The following is a 23,182-nucleotide window of genomic DNA, read 5'->3' on the forward strand; positions in this document are numbered from 1 at the left end:
ACTATGTGCCATGTACTCTAATAAATACTCATGTATGTCACTTAAATGTTAACAATTTTTCACGATAGGAATCACAATTTCTGATTTTACAGATGGGAACTGGAGGCTCAGGGAAGTTAGGTAACTTGCCAAAAGATCACATTGCTATCATGTGTTACAGCCAAATTGGAATCCAGGTCAGTTGTGTACAAAGCTTTCATTCACCTAAGTCCTGCTGTTTTTCCTAAGGTCAATAATTTTTGCTTACTTCCATATATATTGCTCAAATTCAGTTTGTCTTTTATCTTTACGAGAGTGCTTACATCCAGGAACCTGAGAAAGCAACAGACTTTCACAGTTGGGTGGGGCAATAAGAGATCAGGCAATTAATCCTCTTACTTCAGGGGTCCTAAGGTCTATTAAGGCTTTGAGAGCAACCAAGTTTGCCCTGCAGTTAATGTTACATCAGGGTCTCCTAACTTCTGGTTCAGAGCCTCTTCTATTAAGATAGTCATCGTAATAGAATGAAAAAAGCAATTCTGACAAACATAATAACCCCCAAATTACATTTCCTTATTAAATATAAAATAAAAATAGCACCAAAATTACCATGTAATTATTAAAATGAATGCAGAAGTTCTTTACTGAGAGAGCTGATATCTCTAAGTAAAAGGTAATAAAGATTGTTATTTGTATAACTTTGAATTCACATAGTCAATAACCATTCCCAACACAGTTCCAGGTTACAGCTTGAGAGCTAAGGAAATAAAAGAAGCTAATTAACTTAAATATTGTTAAGAAAGAAAAAAAAAAATATTGTTAAGAAAGAAGAAACCAAGATGGTTAGAATGGTTAACTGTTAAAACCATCAGTTCCCTTAGTATTTTCTGATTGTAGTACAATGCAGGGAAATAACAGCTTCACTTCTGAAGAATCTTTAAATATAGGGATTAGTATCACTTGGCAAATTTTCAATTGCAAGAAATTGAAAACCCAGGTTCAAAGTGGTTTAAACAGTGAGGGGTTACTAATCTTAAAAAGGATTAAATCCAGGGATGCCTGGGTGGCTCAGTGGTTAAGCATCTGCCTTTGGCTCAGGGCGTGATCCTGGGGTACCAGGATCGAGTCCCACATCAAGTTCCCTCGAGGAGCCTGTTTCTCCCTCTACCTATGTCTCTGTCCCTCATAAATGAATAAATAAAATATTGGGCGGGGGGGGGGGGAAGGACTAAGTCCAGAGGCACCAAAAGTTCCAATGCTGATACAGTATCACAATATTATCATGGAGATTCCATCTGTCTTTCATGATCCAAGCAGTTCCAGATGTTCCGTACTTAACAATATCCAAAACATAAGAGAAGAATTTCCTTCTGAACATCTCTATTACTCAGAAAATATTTTGAGCAGCTCCCCAGCTGACTTCTCCTCCAACTCCCATTGATCAAGAGTCCTGCTTTCAGAACTGGCAGTGTGAATGATTGGTATAAACTATCACTATTTGCCTACTAGAATTAAAAGAGCACAGCTTCCCTGAAGTATGTGATCCTGCATACTGGAACCCTGATAAAAAACTGGTGTTCTGGGGATCCCTGGGTGGCGCCGCGGTTTGGCGCCGGCCTTTGGCCTAGGGCGCAATCCTTGAGACCCGGGATGGAATCCCACGTCGGGCTCCCGGTGCATGGAGCCTGCTTCTCCCTCTCTCTCTCTCTCTCTCTCTCTCTCTCTCTCTCTATCATAAATAAATAAAAATAAAAAAAATAAAAAAACTGGTGTTCTTTCAAGAAGTCAGGAAAATTGGATTTGGGTGGGAAACCAAAGAGTGTCCTTCAGAGTGAGCTTCTATAGGAAAGGAAGTAGAAGAAACAACAGAACTAATTATACCCTTGTCCATAAAGACAGGACTGTTCGTGGTAAACTGAAAACTATGATGACTGTTATTCAGAAAGTGGAATATATTATTTGAGCCTAGTCTACAAAACTTTCAGTTTCCATTTTCATAGCAGACAAACACGTTATTATGCTTTGGTTAAAAATTTTGTCATCTATGATAGTTTCCCATTTTGCCTGCCTTACCAGTAAGATCAACATGAGGAAATACACATAAAATTCAGCTCACCTTTAGGATACACTCTAAGAGGAGTTAAGAATTTCTTAAGGTAATTAAAAAAGGAGATTAAATTCATTTAAGGAAGGAAATCAAACAGATGATTTCCTACAATGCAATTTTTTTTTATCATAAGGAGTTAAAAAAAGAAGAAAAGAGCTGGAAAGTGTAAGAGAGAATGTGGCTACTGAGGAAGTCAGAAGTTGGATACTTTCCTTTGCTAGGAAAGAGCAGCTGATCTTACATCTGAAGGATTAGAGTATGAAACATTAGGGAAGTGGGCTGCATGCAACAAGATACTGATATTCATAACATAGAAAGTTTTTCTATTATTCACCAAAATATCACTTGAAACATTTTTTTCAACTTTTGCAGAATGCACCTTCAGAATCACCAACCACAGTGTCTTACTGCACAATAATCTTTCAGTATAATTATAGTATTGAAATTTGGCTACTTAGGCAACATGTATTGTCATATACTGCATAGATCATTTTTACCAGCTAGTTTTAGAACGTATGACATGAGTTCAAATGGCAGATTTAACAAGAACAGATGGATGACACTTTTTTTTCTGGCATTGCAAATTCCTTGAAAACTGAAAGTACATCACCTAATTGTCTCCAAAATTATCTAAGTATAGTTTATAAATGTGAAATATTTCAATAAAACTACAAGTATTTTTTATAAAAGAACTTAAAAGCTTAAGCCAATTCCAGAATTTCTTAGATTAGCAATTGTTTTAGAATGTCACCTTATTTGGGAGATCCCCCCCAAAAAAACCACACAAGAAATTTCAGATCAGTCACTACCCTTATTTACTATCTTAGCAGCAAGAGGCTGTATTTAAAAAATTCAACTCCAAACTCAAAGAATAAAAACTTGCCAGCAGTGAGAATATTTAACAGAATATATACCAAAAGCTTAAAGGCAATTAATTCCAAAGGTGTGGTTCTAAAAAAGTATTTTGGCAATAGTAGTACTAGAAACAATCTTCCAAGCTGATACTTCCTAAGGAGACAAACTTTTGTTATGCTTCTTCAAAATGAGTCAACTTATTTTATAGGCATATCTTTTTTTTAATTTTATTTTATAAGCATATCTTGTAAGAACGGCTCTTACAGGTTAGTACAGAACACTATTTAGAATAAGACTGACTTGGGGAGGAAAAAAAAAAAGAGCAAGATTGACTTGGAAGAACCCTGGGAACTTAATTTTCCAGAAAGGAATCCACCATTAAAACAAATAGCATGCCACTCTTCTGTTAAATACCATAAATTTTCAGCTTTTGAAACTTCTGGACCAGCAGAATTGAGACAATCAATCAAGAAACATCTGAAGTTCAATCAGCAGTAGCCACTTGTTCTAGCCATAATAACTTTGCGGTGAATTTTTCTTTTAACAACGTATTTAATTCAAAACTATTCTACACTGTAACTTACTTGCTCCAGGAAAAATTATTAGAGTAACAGATAAAGTGGCCCCTAATAGTCTTTGAACAGGAATTAGTCTTATTGTCTCATGTTTGTTTGTTGTTTTTTTTAATGCATGGTCTTTTTAAAAAAGAGGGCTGACTGATATTGGTATCTTTACAAGGACATGTTGTGACACTGTTAAGTAAATAAACTTGCACATCCCATAAAAGGAGGCAGTCTTAATTTTTTGTAAACCATTAGAGGCCATAATATTTGCGATATAAAGGGCTGAAGTTTACAGAAAAAAAAAAAAAAACAGCTGAAATAATTTGAATTGCAACATATTTCTAACCTGACCATGCTGAAAATGAAAAACTGATAGGAAGGGGGAATCTCTGGGTGGCCCAGCGGTTTAGCGTCTGCGTTCGGCCCAGGGTGTGATCCTGGAGACCCAGTATCGAGTCCCGCATCGGGCTCCCTGCATGGAGCCTGCTTCTCCCCCTCTGTCTGGGTCTCTGCCTCGCTCTCTCTATCATAAATAAATAAATAAAATCTTAAAAAAAAAAAAAAAGCCCTCATAGGAAGACAACAGATTAAGATTAATATAAAAGGCAATTCCTGGGTGTGAGAATAAGAATAATAAGGTGAGAGGAGCCCTAGACTAGTAGTTGGCCAGATTGAGGGGAGGCTGCTGGAACCCGGTAAATCCTACAGACTTAAGAAGATTGAGTATGTCATTCCCAGCCAAAAAGAATCCACTGATAAAACCTCTGGCTCCTCTTGCATGTTACAACAGTTTCTTTCTTTCTCCCAAAAAATTTTACACTCTTGTGAGCCCTGAAGATTACTCTTTACACGGTTCTTTTGAGCCACGGGCAGTACTTTAACAATCCTGGTAATGTGGCAATCAGGTGGGCAGAGGAGGAGGCCGATCAAAGGCCGGGCACACTGGATACAGACCGTAAGACAGATTACAGCCGCCGGGACTGACGTGTCAGGAGGGATGAGCAAGTCACCACTGCAAGAGCGGAGCCGCGGTGAGGCCCGAGGGAGGGAGGGAGGGTCCGGGGCAAAGTCCCGACGGCGGGTCAGGGATGGAAGAGCACGCGTGTGACCCAAGACGCAGCCAGGTGTGACAGGAGGACGCAGCCGGCGGCAGCGGGCCTGAGGAGCTCTGTGCGGCTACGACCGCGGCCCACCCTCCCGCCCCACTTCGTCCTCCTGTCGGGGAGGCAGCGACCGGCCAGTCACCTGGAGTGTGAATTCCGGAGGGACTCTATGAGGCGCTGCTTCTGCTGCTGGAGGCTGGTGAGGCCAGCGGGGGACCCAGCGGCGGCGGAGGAGGCGCTCTTGGTCAGGGGAAAGAGCCAGCTCATCCTCCACGGGTCCCCGCGCCCGAGGCCCCGGAAGGCTCCGGCCTGCTTCTCCCAGCTGCCCCGGCCGGCGGTTCCCCAGCGAGCGACAGGACGAGCGCTCCGAGACGCCCGGGTCCCAAGCGCTGGGGGGCCGCGTCTCCTCCAAGAAGCCGGGCTGGGGGGATCCCCGGGGCCTGGGCGGATGGGCGGTAACACTACGCTTGGCGGCAGCTGGAGCGAGGAAAGCAGCCGCGCGGCACACGCAGCTCTACCTTCCCGCTCTCGACGCGCAAACCAGCCCGAGCGCCGGCCCGACCGCCCGGCGCCCCGCCACCCCCGCTTCCGCCCCCTGCGTGCTCCGCCCCCTCTGCGCGGCGCGTCATCACCGAGCGCCCCCGCCCGGACGTGCGAGAAGCGACGGCGCAGCGCGGTGCGGCGCCAGCCCCGGCTCCCCTTTCCCCCTTGCTGGGCGTGAGGTGTCTATGGGGCACCCGCTACTGCCGCCGCCACCGCCACCGCCGCCGCCGCTGGTTGCTGTCTCTATGGCGAGGAGGAGGAGGAGGAGCGCGAGCTCAGCGACACAAGTAGATCTTGCGTCTGCCGGGGGGGAGGGGCGGGTTGGGGAAGTCGAAAGGGGGCGGGAACGACGAACCTGAGAGGGTGAGCGATGGCGCCAGCTGGAAGGCGGCTGGCGAAGGAAGGAGCGCGGCGGCGGCGGGGGAGGGGGCAGGGTAGCGGGCTGAGGGTATGTCAAGGGGGCGGCGCGGAGTGATGACGTAAAGGCTTTGTACCTGGGGCTTCGACGTTGTTGGACGGAAATTGGGAGTGGAGGGCGGTGGCCTGGATCCTCCGCGCCCCGGCTCCTCGTAGTTGTTCCCGCAGCAGTGCTCGGGAGTCGGTCTGGCTCCAGTCAGTGGTCATCAAGCACCTTCACACCGGCCCCCTGCCAGGGAAGAGAGTTATCCATGACTTGAGAGCCTCGGTGCTTGTCCTCTCGTTTCTTCGGGAGCCCGCAGTACGGAGATTCGATCTCCCGTGATGAGAAGGCCTCTGGTGCCTGGTCGGGGCTTCTGGAATCGTGGGGGGCTGGGGGATGGCCGTGTTAAGCTGCAGGGTCTTCGGAGTGTGTGTGTGGGTTCGCGGAGTGGGGAGGGCAATAAAGGCGAGGTCCCTCTAGATCTTGGACTTCTGTTCTTAGAGGACTTGAGGTGACATCTGTGACTGAAGTGTTTTGGGGGGGAGGATCATAATTCCCCTTTTTTACCCTTTTTAGGAATTTTTCCCCCCAAACTTCTGTGAAAAATGAAGGAGCCTTTGGAATTTTTCTGTCCAAGATGGGGCTGTACGCTTATCATTAGGTAGCATAATACTCTGCTTATGGACCAGAAACGAGAGATGTGTATTTGGTAACTTGGGGGGGGGGGGGATGCTCAAGCTTTTAGGAAATGAGAAAACAGTTTGAAATGCATACACCCTATTGTTTTCTCTCTTCCTCCTGCAGTTTTGGACAGTGAAACAATTTCTGTGGCTGTTACTTATTTTTCTGAAAGAGCCCCCCCCCCCTTCTGTTGGTGGTAGTGGTTTACTAAAAAAGGTCCCTTCTAATCCGACTTGAATAAATGCCACTAAAGTAGATTTTGTAATCAAGTTAGATTTTGAGTGTTCTGTTAATGAGTAAAAGCAAACACTCCTTTTGTCCTAGTAACATCCGATCCTGTTTATATCACTATTTAACTTTTCATTTTCTATGTGGAAATGGATGTCTTTATAAAGTTTTGTTCAGAGAAAGAGTCTCATTCAGAGCAATCTTTAATTAATGGAAAGTTTTTCAAAATGATTAGTATGTACACATAAAAAAAGACTGTTACTTAATATTCATATTAGAACCAGAAAACCTATGTTGTAGGTCATTTTTTCCTGCTGATTAACTGTGTGACTTTTAGACAAGTCATTTCCCAAACTGATTATCTTACAAATTAGTGACTTTGAATAAATAATTTTTTAGGTTTGTATCAACCCAATTATACTGTGATTCAGATTTCTGCAACCCAATTATACTGTGATTCAGATTTCTGATATTACTAGTTTTATTATTTATTATTATAAATTTGGTTTTTATTTTGACAGGTACAAAAATAAAGGATAAAGTATTTTATGAAACAAACAAATCTTCAATCAAGTATAACATTTTGATGCTTGGCATCTAGACTTCTGTGCCCTCACTATGCCAGCAGCAACTGTAGATCATAGCCAAAGAATTTGTGAAGTTTGGGCTTGCAACCTGGATGAAGAGATGAAGAAAATTCGCCAAGTTATCAGAAAATATAATTACGTTGCTATGGTATGCCTATGCTCACATCCTTAAGATGCTTCTTATAAAAGAGGAAGAGGGATTTTAAAAGCCCTGAATTCAACCCATCTAGTTAATATTTTAGGGATTAATCTAATTATAAAAAAATTTTATCAATGTCCTCCAACCAGAGACCATCAAGAACGCTCCTGCAATGTGACAAATTGGGTTTATTACTCATTACAGTGAGGGAAAATGCATGCCACTGTAATCATGGTATATTTCAGTAAGAGTGTTAGAAAAGACTTTTAGGATTTGGGCTTCTGTCAGGTGGTTTTAGGGAGGGATTAAGGAAGCAGGGCCTTGTGCAGAATTGGATGCGGTTGGGAAGCTGGGGTAATTCTGTGACAGGGTATCTTAATAAGTCTTAACTAGAATGAGAGAAGAATAGAGTGAGAATAAAGCTATAAAGAAGCAGCATTCACTTACATCAGCCAAGCTAGAAGGATGTTTGATCATTTTTGTGGTTAGAATAATGTTTATGTTTTTGTCTATGTTCAGTCATGATGACAGGGTGGTCTTGTCTGGTGATGAAGTATGAAACTGTTTATACTCAACAACAGATGAATGTTAGAACTTAGCTGTGAGTGCCAGGTCAGCTCCCAGCAACACTTAAGGTGTAACTGATAATACCAGATGAGCGCCCAAAATCTAGGGAGCTCCTGCATGTCTTTTCAGAAACTCAGATCTCGCAGTAAAACTTTGTTGGTCTGCAGTTTTTGTGTTGTTTTAATCATTAGAGTTGATGAACACACTGCTGTTAAGCATCTCTGCTTTTGCATGTAGTATTCAATCTACCTCGACTGTCTATTCAGTTAATTATTTTGCTGCTTTACCTACTGTACCTTGTACATTTGTGGTAATTACCGTACTGTTTTCTAGATGTAAGCTCTGCAAGGCAAGGGGTTAGTGTCCTAGTCTACCTTTTCTCTCCCACAGCACACCTACCATAACACAAACATCCAGTGATGTGGTTGGTTGTTGAGTTGGACTGAATTTAGAGTTTTAATTTCTTTACCGTTTCATAGTGACTTGGTATTCAGATTTTGTTCTTAGCTTCCCAGTTTCAATTTTAAAATTAAAGTGATATATCATAGTATCATTTCCTCAGTATTTTTAATGCAAATACATAAATGTGCTTCTGTGGGGAGGGGCAGGTTGACTGGTGAAAATATGAATATTTGAGTGTACCTAGATACCCTATTTAGTAAAGGTATACTTAACCCGTAATTAGAATTGAAGTTTTTTTTCCTACAAAAATTTATAGTGATCATTTCTTAGATGATAAGGAGTGACATTAGAGATGTGATATTGTTTTACAGGAATAAGTGGGTATCATCAATTTTTGATGATGTATAGATTATAGAGAAAGGACTATTTTACCCCAAGAAATGAAGAGGGTTTTGATGTTTAGACAGACTTTGTCTCAGAGAAATGATTGGAAAGTATGATGCATTTGCCATTCTTTTTAACCAGTTCTTTGGTTTTAACACTAGCATACTGTGAGCATAGTTTCACATACCCCTTGAGGAACATGAATTTATATTTTCCCCTCCCTTGGGAAGAGAGTGTTTGGTGCACTTATCATTTATATCTTATACATAATGATTTTTTACTGATACTTAAAGTCATTAAGTTTAAGATAAGAAAGTCATTAAGTTTATTACAGAGTTTTATGCTTCTAAAAAGTGAAGTTCTTCATAGTTAAAAGGTAATTTGTATTTGAACATGAATGTGTAGAGCATTATCTATAACAGGATTATTTGACTTGAACTGAAAATTACATATTTATTCTAAGAATTTGTGAATTGTGGTTTTAATCATTTAGTAAATAATGAATCTTAAAACTATTTTACAGGACACCGAGTTTCCAGGTGTGGTTGCAAGACCTATTGGAGAATTCAGGAGCAATGCTGACTATCAGTACCAACTATTGCGATGTAATGTAGACTTGTTAAAGATAATTCAGCTAGGACTGACATTTATGAATGAGCAAGGAGAATATCCTCCAGGAACTTCAACTTGGCAGTTTAATTTTAAATTTAATTTGACGTAAGTGGGAAATAAATATAACCCAAACTTTTTTAGCTTAATTTTAGGAATTGATTTCCCTCACGGTGAAAAATGCTAACTGAATTTGGCACAGTTATCCTAGAGATACTTAAAACCTAAAATTTCAAAAGTTTATATTTCTTCTTACGGGATGAAAGAACTAGGGTAAAGAAGACTTTATATTCAAATACTTTGAATTTTGAAGATGTTGTTTGAAAAGTATGACTGCCACTTTTTTTGAAACCTGAAAAACTTTGGGTATTGAAATCACTTCTTGATAGAAAAAATAACCTTACATTAGTTTTACTTTCAAACTTTGTTTGCAATTTGAAATATATACATCTTTGTTGTAGTAATTATCCTTGTGAAGAGATTAATATTCTGACTCCAGTTTATGAGTAGATTACATGTCAGAGGCAGTAAGGCATTTCTTGGAAACTTGGGTGGATTTTCCTGTCAAGTCAATGTTACATAATAGTTACGTTTCCAATCAGCCCACAAAACCTCTTGTAACTTACATATATAGGAGAGGTAATGGTATCCTTGAACTTTATTTCTTTCAGATACAGTTCAGAATCTGAATTCTAAGTTAAGCTCATGGTTGATAGTTTAGGGAAGTTTAGAGTGTTTTTAAGTGAGGGCAGATTGTTTACAAACTGACTCTAAGGTGGAGAAATACTTATTATATTCTAAGTTACAACATTGCAGTGTCCTTTTATTTGACAGCTTGTACTTGTGTAATGTGATCTTCTATCTGGTTTAAAAAAAACAGTAAAAGAAGCTGTGGGACAGTTAGCAGTAGTGCCAATGTAAGAACCTCAATAATGTGATATTTAGCATATAAGATCTAAAAAACCAGGGCAGATGGTTTTAGAGACTAGTGTTATAGTACTGTGGCTTATAATTACATTGTATTTAGCCTCATTCTCTGTTTTACTTTGTTGGATTTCATAATGTATACTAGAATCTTGTAAAGATTCTGTATTCTCTATGTAAACTGGTAATAACCTTCTTCTATCAGTACTACAGTACTGAAATACTGAAAAATGTCTTTTATCCTTTTCTCAAAAGAGAACAATTTTTAAAATTAGTTCTTCACCATTTCATTTGTTCCATGTTATTTTTTTCCCAAGTTGATCATGAGAACAATGTTTTTAAACTAAGATACTGTTGTGATATAAATACATGAGTAAGAGGTGACCCATCCATGTCTCCATTCTGGTAAAATTGACATTTTCCTTTGCTAGAAACATCTTTGTTATAGTAACAACTGGCTTATTAAAATCTTTGAAAGACATTTTTTCTTATACAGAGAGGGCTACTTGTTACCAAGCTTTGTTACTATTTATACTAATGTTAATGTTCAAGAAGTTGTTTAAGGAAAAGGATATAGTAGAATGCACTATTTAAGTAGAAATGATTAATTGGAAGATAAAACTGGGACAACCTAATGTAGAGACAGTACGATGAATAGAATCTAGGTATTTTGAAGAAAGATGAAAATTGACTTTTTTTCTTGAGTGCCTGGAATGTGTCAGCAACTGTGTTAGGCACCAGGGATAAATGTTGAGAAAAGTTGGTCATGGTTTATAACTTAATGTTCCTGTAATTTTTCTGTCTGCTTCTATTGCCAAAGTCCAAAAATTAGAATTGTTAGATAATGATGAATGTATAGGAGTTCTCTCCAAACTGAATTTGGAATTGATAATGTAAAATGAAAATTGGAGTAGAATATTGAGGATCTGTGCAAATTAAACCTATCAAAGGAGATGAGAACAAATTTCTAAAACATCAATTTGATGATTGCAATAATTCTTACTGTTTGAGGGAATCATTTTGATAGTGTAATAAAGGTTATAGGACATTGTGGGTTCAGTGGTAACTGAAAGGAAGCTGATAATCATTTAAGGAAAATGGCAGAGGAAAGAAATGGAGAATCATAAGTAGAAAGGACAGAATCAAACAGCGGGTGGTTTTGATTTTTTTTTGGGTCACGAACAGGCATTTGAAGGCTAAAGGGCATCTAAGTGTCAGGTATGGAGTTGCAGGCTATTCGTGTTGTCTTTCATATAGCCTTTGCAGATTTTTTGAGCACCTTATGTATTCTTGGTTTGAGTTCATTAAATATTAAGTTTAGTTGACCATTCATACATTTGTGACAGTCTGTATTCTGGTTTGCCTTTTCTCATGATTTTTAGCATAAACTTAAATATATAGCGTGTGTGTGTTTTAAAATGTAAATGTAAAATGTATGGCAAGCCAGGAATGGATTGAGGTTGGAAAGCATTTCCAAACTATAAAATGTTTAACTTGTGTTTAAAAATGTGAATTTGTATAGTAGGCTGAGCTTATACTTATAGGTAGGTCGAAAAGTTGGGACGCCTGGTTGGCTCAGTTGATAGAGCATGCAACTCGATCTTGGGGTTGTGAGTTTAAGCCCCACGTTGGATGTGGAGCCTACTTGAAAAAAAAGTGAAAACGTATTTCTTGAATTTAACATACTATTAAAGTATGGTAGTAAAGTTAGGTTGGTTTCTGTTTTTAGGATATTATTTGAAATGAGCAGCCTTGTATATATATCTGCTTTTTGGGAAAACCTTTTTTAGAGATTTGTACATGGCTTTCACTCCTGTTGTGTTATTATACCTGAATATTTTGCCACCTTAAACTTCAGTAGTTGATTAATGTTAAGAGCAGTCACTGCTGTTCTGAACAGATTGTTCTAATCAGTAAGTCAATCCCTACACCTGCAGCAATCCTTACATTTTGGACACAACAGTGTTTTCACTACTTTTTTGAGATTTGCATCCTCTAACATATTCCTGCATTTACTGAGATTTTTTTTTTTTCCATTTACTAAGATTTTTGAGGGTGGGGAATGATTTGAAAACTTGAAATGGATTGGGGAAGGGACAGTCTTGATTCGGAATTGAATTGTAACAATTTTGGAGTTTTCCTTACCAGCAGGAAATTTTCTTCATCCTATTTAGAGATTTATTAGCCTACCTGTATAGAGCTTTCAGCTTTCTCTTCTAATGAGTTGGGCATTATAACGCATGGAATTGGTTCCAAATTTTAAAATATTTCCTCCAAAGAAATTTAAATGACAGTATATTAGCTTACGCTGCATCGAGTTATGTAAACTATGCAGAAAAAAGAGAAAGAAGTAATTTATCCCCCCCCCCCCCTTTTTTTAACCAAACTTGTTGATCATCGAACGCCTGAAGTACTTATCCAGGTCTTTCTTCTGGATATTGTGATTCAATAGGTCTAGGCATAGGACCTGGGATTCCATATTTTTGATAAGCTCTCTGGATGATTCCTGTCACTGTTCTACCTCACATGTTTTTGGCATAGTGATAGACATTAAACAAAATAGACAAAAATCATTGCCCTCTTAAAGCTTACATTCTGATTGAGAGTGTACTGTAATAAAGGTTAAGTGAGCATATGGCCCAGAATAATGTGAGCCTAGAGAAAGAATCTGTTATGCTTTGGGTTGGTTATAATTTGCTAAATTATGCCTCCCAGTGTGGGTATCAGAGCCTCTTGAGTGAAACTTGTTGTTCAAGATACATATTTTTAGTGTAATAAGGCTATTAATATCTGTTGTTTAATGAAAAAAACTTAGATTTATTCAAATATCTTTCCTAAAGGGTTTTTCTGTGGGGAGTTTTGGTCTAAAGTAATGATTGCAGTTCCCCTCTATTTTCTCAAATGTTTCAGTGGCTAGTTGTTTGTTTTTGGTTTTTTTTTTAATATTTACATTAAGGTACAGTTTATATACAATGTTATATTAGTGTCAGGTACATAAGGTTCCATACATTGTGTAGTGTTCACCACAATAAATGTATTTACCATCTGGTGTCATAGAGCATTACGTTTTGTTTTTTTTCAAAGACATCTAGAAGCAGACTGATGTCCAGAGAATAGACCTTAAGAATACTTTTTTACTTAAAATGTTTCTTTTGGTTTAGTTTTATTGTGGCTTTTAATAGAGTTTTCTATTGCTAAGTGGTGGAAATTAATATTCTTGCAATTTAAAAAGTAAATGAAAATACAATGGGCAGTGCACAAAATACTTCTCATGTATTCTCAGAAACCTATACCTTTGTTTTGATCCTTTTTTAATTTAACATTTTGGATTCCTGTGTGGATTCCTTGGATTTCATGCTTTCTTCCTAAAGCAAGAAATTAGGGCTTGCTTTTTTGCCTTAAGTAAAATCTTGAAGGGCTGGTTTATATTTAGATTTCCTGGTTTGACTTTTGGAAGGTGATTTTCTAGGATTAAGATTGTTAGAAGAAATTATTGCTGTTATAACAAAGGCTTTCATTTTAAGCATGTTACTGGTTATTGGAGCCATTTGAAAGGCTCATCATTAGTGAGAGGAGGAATCTCCCTTTTTCTTTAGGATGGACTGTAGTTTCAACTTAGCCACATCAGATGTTTTCTTCTTGGTCTCCTTCCTGGAGCTGCTGGGAGATGGGAGATGTATATAGGCTGTCACCCCAGTGGCTACAGCTCCATCTGGCAGCTATAAAAAGACTGCTGAGACTGAAAGCCCCTGGAAAAAACATGTCTTTTATTTTGTGGTGGTAGCCCCTGGTGAGTAGAAGACCCTTTTTTCAAACTCAGTTAAATATATCTAACTTGTGAAAGGCAAATGAAATTGAATCGATAGTAAAGCTTAAAATCTTACCCTTGGACTGTTTTTGAAAGATGAATTACTGAACACTTTTCAAAAATAATAGCCTTTATATTTAAATTGTATTTTCCTTCATATATGTGAAGCACTGGAATAATTGGACCCTAGCCAATCCTCTGTTTCGTTGTTTCTGGGACTGTAGTTGTAGATGTAAGTGGGAGAAAAACAGTTTGAAGTATGGCGCTTTTGAAGGTTGTCTTTCTTTTTCTCCTGCCAGGGAGGACATGTATGCTCAGGACTCTATAGAGCTACTAACAACATCTGGCATCCAGTTTAAAAAACATGAGGAGGAAGGAATTGAGACCCAGTACTTTGCAGAACTTCTTATGACATCAGGAGTGGTCCTCTGCGAAGGGGTCAAATGGTTATCCTTTCATAGGTAAAAAAGAAAAAAAAAATTGCATTGAAAATAGCATTTGTGTTTCTGTTTCCTAGCTGCTTTATACTTGGTGTGGGTCACTGTTCGAGAGGGAACTGGCTGCCGCAAAACAGTCTCCTCTCTTAAGAAGCTAATGTTGGTCTGCTTAAGGGTTAATTTAAAGGTACGAGATTCATTTTTAGCCTATGAGAGAGACTGTATTACATAGTGGAAAAAGTTAAGCTGACAAAGTAGATCTTGGTTTAAATCCAGCAATGCCATTTGGAATCAATGTTACCAAGAGTCATTTAACATTTCTGAACCTTAGAATGAAACCATTCATTCATTAAGAAAATATTTATTTAATATCTACCAATGCCAAGTACTGCAGTATAAGGTTCTAGGAATTAAGCTGTGAGTCAAACAGACAAAAATCCTCATCTTCATGAAGTTTATATTCTGGTCAGAGTAGGCAATTTTTTTTTAAATGATGACATTTATATTGTGGTTTATTAGATGTTAGTAAGTGCAATGCAGAAAAAAACCAGAGAGAGAGTGTTAGGGGAGGGTAGAGGTTGTGGATTTTTTTTTTTTTTAAATAGAGTGATCAGCTGGCATTACTTAGGTAAATATCTTGTTTTAATGACCAGTAATATATTTAGAGCATTTTAGTAAAAGACTTTAACACAGTTAATTCTCAACAAATAGTCATTTTTAATTCTTATTATAAAATAAGACTGGATTGTTGAAGAGAATTTCCAGAAGGGGAATTAGTTCCATTTTGTAAGAAGAGACTTCCAAATAAGACAGAGTTTTCCTATTTAGGTAAACTAAATTAAACTGGAAGCCCAGGGACTAAAAGTGGCCTTGGTAATTACTTTATTTGGCCTTCTCTTAATGTTCTTATATTTGGTCCATTTCACACATTAAAAAAAAAAAAAAAAGGAGTCTCCTGCATTTTCAGCTCTAGCCTCTGGAATGATTATAGAGAAGGACTGTTCATATTGCAAACTCTGGTGTAATACTAAGCAGTAATTTTTAAGTTGGTACCAAACATAGTAATTCTCACCTGTCATCTTTTCTCTTCATTCTGCATTTGAGCTTTACTTCAGGAGACAAGACTGAAGTCTCTGTTAATTTGAGGAATGTTTTTTCAGTTTTTTGTTTTGTTTTGTTTTGTTTTACTTCCTGGTCATGATGAGAGAGCATCCTGTCTTTTTGTTGTATAGGACTTACTTCATTCAAAAAAAATACTCTGAGCAAATACTGTGTGTTAGGCATTGGAGATACTAAGATGAACAAAGGGCTCATGTCTTTTTAGAATGTAGAGTCTAAAAGTTAGACTCCACTATTTGTCAAGATATGTTTTATTCTAAATGCCATTTTAAATATTTTCTTCATATTCTAACCTATTTCTAGGAGATAAAGACTAAAATTCATAAACCGGAAATTCTCATAGTCTTTTACTAGTAGTAAGCAAATGTATTGATTTATATATAGTTAGATAGCAATTACTTCCTTGCCAATTACCAGAAATTTAAAGGTTCTGCCATTTATTGCGTATACCTTAGTGTGCTTTACCAGTCTTCAGTAGTAAAGCTTCTTTTTTTCTTTTTAATATTAGAAGTAATTCTGAACATTAAATAGAAATTTTATTTGTGGGATCCCTGGGTGGCGCAGTGGTTTGGCGCCTGCCTTTGGCCCAGGGCGCGATCCTGGAGACCCGGGATCGAATCCCACATCAGGCTCCCGGTGCATGGAGCCTGCTTCTCCCTCCGCCTGTGTCTCTGCCTCTCTCTCTCTCTCTGTGACTATCATAAATAAATAAAAAATTTAAAAAAAAAAAAATTTTATTTGTATCCCCTCAAAAGACCGATTAATGTCATCTCTCATCAAATATGTACTGAGTTCCAGTTATGTGTAATAAAAGATTTTGAGATATTTTTTAAAGTGTGATTCCTACTTAGACTAGTGGAGAAAACCATACCTGCATTTTAAAGCATAGTAGGAGAAAACACCTTGTATAAGAATGGAGGGACATATAAAGCTATGGGGAAAAAAACACTAGAGAGAGGAGATCTTGATCTGAAAGTGTGGGAGTTGGTATTTCTCTGGATTTTAGTTCTCATTGTTTACTACTCTTATTTCTTCCATGTGCAGCATTTTCATTGGTATATCTTGAGGAGCCATAGGAGATAGGAACAGAATTTTGAGGGAAGAGAATGACTGATAAGATCATGTAAGGAAAAGAAAATACTTCCATTAGGGAATTCTCTTTGGGTTCTTTTTGTTTTTATTTTTGTTTTTAATTTTTAAGTATTTTAATGTGGGGCTTGAACTCACAACCCTGAGATGGGAGACTTAAGCAGCAATCAAGAGTTAGACCCTTAACTGATTGAGCCACCCAGGTGCCCCACTCTAGATTTTTAAGCACATGACCTCTTTATATAAAGTATGGGAAGAATTGTATTATTTTTGCCAATTCTGCTACCTTTTGACATTTTCAGCCAAGTTTCCATTCATATTTATTTTTCCATTTCCATAGTTACTTAAAATTTTTTGAGATATCTATAGAGTGGTTTGATATTCCTCTTAAAGAGTTCTTCCTTCAGAGTTCAGCAAAATAGTAATCTGTGACTGCAGGTTTGGGATGCTAGTATATTGGTATCTGAATGATAGTGACAAGTTCTTATCACTCTTGGTAAGATGATGGCATTTTCCCATTATCATAAACGTGTCTTTTCTCTCATGTGCTTTTTTTTTTCTTTTTTTGGTTGATTCCTTTTTTGACCTACAGTTATGACTTACTTATAATTTGTATCAGAAAAAAAATATTTTTTCATCTTTGGTATTTATGTGTCTCTATTCTATATTTAATTCTTTTGTAGTGGTTATGACTTTGGCTATTTAATCAAAATCCTGACCAACTCTAACTTGCCTGAAGAAGAACTTGACTTCTTTGAGATCCTTCGATTATTTTTTCCTGTCATTTATGATGTGAAGTACCTCATGAAGAGCTGCAAAAATCTCAAAGTAAGGCTTCAAGTGGTGGTTGGTAATCCACACACTATTTAGACTGAGTGATAAATAAGATCCTAGCCTGGGATGTTGTTTTAAGCCATATTTTAAGTTTTATATTAAATGTAGTTACGTTATCTGGTTGTTTTGTTGCATAAAAAATTTGTAGGAAGTCTTTTTCAGAACTTCAGCATACGTTGGCAATATAAATTCTCAGCAAAATTCAAAACGAGAATCAGATTTCTCATGACTGCTGGATTGAAAATCATAAACCTGAACAAAAATGTGAGGACTAGTGAGGCTCTCATGCACAGAAGTGCAAGTTTACACTGCCCAACATATGCACTGTCTATCCATGCAAGATAAAATCTGAGGTGGCCAGCAATGTACAGATGGTAGTCAGTGAGGTAGCAAACAGTTTCCTCTTCAGCTTGGAAAAAAAATTTTGTTCCTTCTAGTAATAGGATTGTGTTCCTAGGATTAATTTACATGGAAAGGTTTTGTTTTTTTTTTTTTTCCTGATCTAAAAGATGTCAAGCAGTTAGTGCTATGGTAAAATGTGTAGTCCTGTCTGGGACAGTAGCTTACATTCTGATATTGCTAAATGCATATGTAATAGTTTATTATTTCTGAAAATTCTTTCAAAAGGAACGTTTCTTTAATAAGTAGAGTGCTCCTTCAGTTTGAAAACTAATCCACCCATGGTGGCAGACTCCCAAGGAATAGAAGGGCTTTATTTTTTTTCAGATGTGTTTGTATAGAAGCTACAACTAAAAAGCACATTTAGGTAAAGTGGTTGCTTCATAGAACCTCGTCAAGGTTGATCATGTTTTTTTTATCAGGTTTTTAGAAGTACAAATAAAGTTCTACTTTTAGGAGATGGTAAAACTCTAAGAGCTTTACTTTTTTTTTTTTTTTTTTTTTTAAGAGCTTTACTTTTAAGCAGAAAGAATATTGTAGGAGTTGAATAAGGAAACTGCTTTTGACAAATGAACTTAAAATCAGAAGCGAAGTAGTTTTTTGGCCGAAGTTTGCTTGCCTTACAACAAAATATGGTATATGGGGAAATTTTTAAGAAAGATTACTTTGTGTTTGTAGCACCTAAAAGCAGCAGGATTGTATATAATTTGAAGAGACTTCTTAGCTGTGAGTCAAGTGAACTTGCAGTTGTAGTAGGATAGCCTTATTGCTGTAGAAATTGAGTCCACCTCCTGAAAGTATTACATGCTGAGAATCCATGGTCTAAATGTTTCAATCTGGCTTTAGAAGTGCTTTGTAGAATCTGACATGTCTCTACAATGACATTTTTTTAGGAACAGAATCAAATTACTGCACCCTATGTGAATGATATTGGGAAATTTCTAAGTACACCAGATATTCTGTATATGCCCTGAGTGAGCTGCTTTGTCAAATTTAGGTTGAAGGCAAAGGTGCTTTTTGACCTATGGTCAGCCATGCTGACTGCCCCTATTCTGTTGCTCTCCTAAGCAGCTGCTAATGATACCTAATCCTCATGTTATTTTTAGCACAGAAGTAAGACTGTCTGTGCAAAGCACTGTTTCAAGCTGTGAATCAGAGGGCTAGTTTGCCTTAACAATTTAGAGAGGAATTTGGGTCTGTTTTGTTGTAGTCCTGTTCTTTTTTTTCCTAACTTGCCTCCTGTTCTCCCTCCATTATTGTGCTCCCCTCCCTTCCCTGTTAACTTCTCTTTTATTCATTCTCTCCTTTCATTGTCATTTCTTTGTGAAGCCTGGCAATATTAACATAAGCAGATCTCAGGAGTTGTAACTTATTCTTAACAAAACCGTAATTAAGCACTTACTGAATTTTTAAGGATTTGGTTAATCGTAATAGCTTTATTTGGTAACAAATTTAGATGAAACTACTTAGAGATGATTGATGAGAAGCTTAAGAAAATTGGAGAACTGCCAATGGGCAGTTTTATGTTGATGGATGGATTGACTGTGAATGTACTTGGTAAATGTTCCCCTGTAGATCTGTTCTCTTGTATAGGATCTGCTTCCCTTAAATCTTTAGGAAAGTTATTTGCCTGTCACATGCCTTAAAGCATATGATGAAGATAAATTTTCCCAATTAGGATCTCATTTTCTACTAAATTATATACTTCTCCCTTTATTCAGCAAGTACTTTAGTTTGTAATTCACCTTCTCTTTTTTTCTGATATTCATATGGTCCACCACCTTTATGTGCTAAAGTCCATTTATATTTTGGTCAGCATCTGAGTTACGTAATTTTTGAATTCGGGGATTGTACTGATTCTGTGTTGACAGATGGATTTTCTTTCTCTTAGGGTGGTTTACAGGAAGTTGCTGAACAGTTAGAGCTGGAACGGATAGGACCACAACATCAAGCGGGATCTGATTCATTGCTCACAGGAATGGCCTTTTTCAAAATGAGAGAAGTATGAAGACATCAGTGCCTTTTTCTCAGTTGGTTGTTAGGTTGAGAACATTAAAAATCTTACGGCAAAAGTTTTTGGGCGATAAGTGCTCATTAAATGAAGATCCGGTTAGAGGTGCATGTAGGCTGTGTCCACCGCACTTGAATGTGGTGGAAAGTGTTCAAAGAGAAGTCCTCTTGAAATGTAGTTCAGAGGGCAGTGAAAAAATGATTTCTTCATAGACTGAAAAATGAAACACTTTAAACTACCTTAGGAATCATATAGGTCCAACCATACTATTGCTTAGATGAGAGAACTGAAGCCAGAGGCTAGTAACTTGTATCAAAAATGTCACCCGCACATTACTAGCAGAACTCCAGAATTCTTTCTGTAGACCACATCGGTGCTGCTGCCGCCAAGTCAAGTAACCTACATGTTAGGTTTCCCTGGCATTGTCCTCTCTTAGACATTAAACTGCTGGTAAAATACCATTTGCTCATGCCATTTTTCAGCACTTCGAGGATTTGTAGAGTAGTGCTTATATAGTGCTTTTTAGTAGATTCTTACAGAGAGGTTCTGAATTCTCAAGTGGTTAAGTAAATCTGAAGTAGTTGTTGAATCAAAAATCACACTGAGCAGAGCCCCTCATGTGGCAAAAGGCAGTACTGAATATAAGCTAGTCATGGAAGAGTGGAATTGAACGAACCCAAGTCTCCTAGCTTACGTAATGGAGTGATAGACATAGGTATACCTCACTGTAAATTAAATGCAAAGAAAAAGCTTTGCTTTTTGCAAAATATAACTATAGAATTCTTTAGAGTATTCCTCTTAGACGCTCAAGAATTGACTGAGAACTATCTGGAAATTTAAAACTTTTGTAGCAATTGTATTAATAATAGAAAGCATAATAGTTGTTTTGCCAAGTATTGATTCAGAAGTGATTTGGACTGTCTATTCGTGACAAGTAAATACTTTGTTTTGTACTTCTTCCCAGTGCTACGTTAGAGAATTAAAGCAATCTTTGGATTTTCAGCTTTGCATTTTAAAAATACCTTAATGGTTCAATTAATGGTGGATTCTCTGCTACTAATTTGTTATCTTTATTTTTCTGGGCTTCTTCAAGAATAGTAACCTAGTGTGAATGTTCAGATTTATTGTCCAGAATGTGTTTAGGGTTTGATTGTTTTCAGCCAACTCGGCCTTGCATGTAGACTCAAGGCTACTTACAAGCCTAAACTTTTTTCTCCCATCATTGGCAATATTCATTCATTTTCACCATCGAGTATTGTTACATTAATGAAATAAAAATGCCTGCCATTTTCCCATCATTACAGACTCTCATAAAATTGATCTAAATGTTCATAGGAAAGACATGTTTATACATTTTTTTGTAATCTTTTTCTTTGGTTTCTCTTGAGCTCTCTGTACTTCTTGAGGACATTAGTCTTACTCAGTGAATTTAAAATGTGTGGCCTCAAAGGAGCATCATAGGAAAGAGCTGTCATTTTAGTTAATGAACAGTCAGTACTTACATTGCTGAAATATAAGTTACCAGTGGTACCTTTTGGTTAAAATTATCTTTTTTTTTTCCCCAAAATTCCTTTTTAGATGTTCTTTGAAGATCATATTGATGATGCCAAATATTGTGGTCATTTGTATGGCCTTGGTTCTGGTTCATCCTATGTACAGAATGGCACAGGGAATGCATATGAAGAGGAAGCCAACAAGCAGTCATGACATGAAATAGTCCTTTTATTTTTATTTGAGCTACACACAAGCTTGTATATAGGTTTTATCTCTGGTTGAATCCCTTGAACAATAGATACTATTTTTTTTCTTTCATAGCCCATTTTATTTTCTGCCTTTCAGTACTAGTATGACCATTCCTATCTCAGATCTTAATAAATAGAAAAGCATTCAGGTTAAATTTGGCCTTAACTTAATATACTTGTTAGCAGGCATGTGTGACAGAGAGTGGGGAAAGCTGCATCGTATTGAATATTTTGATAAACTTTATCTGCTTGGGCTTGGTTTGTTTTTCCCCCTTCCTAAATTAACTAGCACTGACTGTAATTTATTTCCCTGTTTCATGTCTCCCTTCCATTCTGCAGGAGTTTTAGCTTTTTGAGATTGTGGACCATCAATTTTGCACTTTAGAGAGTGATTCTGACTCAAATCCTCTGTTTTATCAGAAATTTTGGCTTTTCTTGCTCTTAGCTGGAAAAATGACCATCTGCCAACCTTATACAGTATTTACTTGTTTTTGACCCACAGACATAGCACATGCATTGTGCAAACGGTTGATTCAGCAAGACTACAAAAAAAAAAAAAGGCAAAAAACTACTGAGGAGCTTAGTAACTGCTGTTTCTGTACGTAGTGTTTAATCTTCCAAGCACATCTAGTGTCTGTCAGTTTCTCATTGGCATGTATAGGCTGCTCTGTGACAAGAATTTTTCAAACCAGCTTTACACCCTTCAGGAGAAATCCCTTGTGATTGGATGTTTAATGTCTGCCAGGAAACTGGCATCCAAGATATTGAAGCTGCAGTTATTTTATGATAGCACACTTCTCTTTGATATGCTTTTTATTCTGTCACTGTTTACCCTTATTTTTAATTTTTTAAACATTTTATAGCCATACTTACAATGCTCTTGCTTTTTTGTTGATTCCACAGATCAATTTCATTAAAGTCCAAAGATAGCAAGTCTTTAGGTATATTTTGTACCAAATTAAATTAGAAGACAAAAAATTGTGCTTTCATAGTTGTTACAAAGATAAATAATGGAGAGATTTGGTGCAAAACAAAATACAAATATATATAGCCATATGTATATATGTACATATGGCTATATATATATATATATAGCTAATTACAATTACCTGAGGAGTGTAATGCTTGTTTATTTTTTTGTGTATATCTTTGCAATCTATTTTATATATATTGACAAAAGAGACTGTGAAATATTTAGCCATGCAGAATATGTGACCAGACCAGAGCATGTGTAGGAAGACATTTTGGTAATCATTAACTCTTCCCTGAAATGATAGACTACAAGTTATGATGTGTGTTATCTACATTTCAATCAGTAATACTAGCAAATCATAAAATGTAGCCACATTGGTTTGTTTCCTTTGTACATTCTTTATTCATGATTATTACAATGCTGTTAACTGGGTGGTCCTTTTTAAACAAAATGTTATTTGCAAAACAGAGGGTATTTGTTTTTAAAGCTTTTGTAAATAAAGGCTTCAGAAATGTTTTCTTACATATGTTGATGCCTGGTAATTTTGTTTTAAAGATATTTATTTGGGGGACTTTTTTTTGTTTTTTAATTTGGGCAACTGAATTGAGTAACTCAGTAACTTCTTTAACTGTAGCTATTAGTCTCTTAATCGAGCCTTCTGCATTTCAAACACTGTCAGTTTATTCTTTTTGAATACCT

General features: G+C 37.3%; 2 protein-coding genes across 5 annotated transcripts in view; one reads left to right on the top strand and one right to left on the bottom strand.

The window, feature by feature from the left end:
* The window catches only part of VPS37A (VPS37A subunit of ESCRT-I), a 50,990-nt gene extending 45,795 nt beyond the window's left edge, over window positions 1-5,195 (bottom strand). Inside the window, exon 1 of one of the 2 annotated variants that reach the window (XM_041752998.1) lies at window positions 4,750-5,195. In XM_041752998.1, coding sequence (XP_041608932.1) covers window positions 4,750-4,874 — 125 coding nt within the window. In that variant the 5' untranslated portion in view covers window positions 4,875-5,195. Of the gene's footprint in view, window positions 1-4,458; window positions 4,719-4,749 lie in introns of those variants that run through there. The other variant, XM_041752999.1, reaches the window with a different exon arrangement.
* CNOT7 (CCR4-NOT transcription complex subunit 7) lies at window positions 4,514-23,007 on the top strand. 3 transcript variants are annotated; one of them, XM_041753003.1, is made up of 7 exons: window positions 4,514-4,535; window positions 6,981-7,194; window positions 9,062-9,255; window positions 14,179-14,340; window positions 17,208-17,352; window positions 19,649-19,759; window positions 21,347-23,007. In XM_041753003.1, the coding sequence occupies exons 2-7, from the start codon at window positions 7,078-7,080 to the stop codon at window positions 21,473-21,475; spliced, it is 858 nt and encodes a 285-aa protein (XP_041608937.1). In that variant the 5' UTR covers window positions 4,514-4,535; window positions 6,981-7,077; the 3' UTR covers window positions 21,476-23,007. The 3 variants fall into 3 exon arrangements, with proteins under 3 accessions (XP_041608937.1, XP_041608938.1, XP_041608936.1); XM_041753002.1 differs by lacking the exon at window positions 4,514-4,535 and adding an exon at window positions 5,268-5,437; XM_041753004.1 differs by lacking the exons at window positions 4,514-4,535; window positions 14,179-14,340 and adding an exon at window positions 5,263-5,437.
* The last annotated feature ends 175 nt before the right edge of the window (window positions 23,008-23,182 follow it).

This window comes from Vulpes lagopus, chromosome 4 (assembly GCF_018345385.1).
Source record: "Vulpes lagopus strain Blue_001 chromosome 4, ASM1834538v1, whole genome shotgun sequence".
NCBI lineage: Eukaryota > Metazoa > Chordata > Mammalia > Carnivora > Canidae > Vulpes > Vulpes lagopus.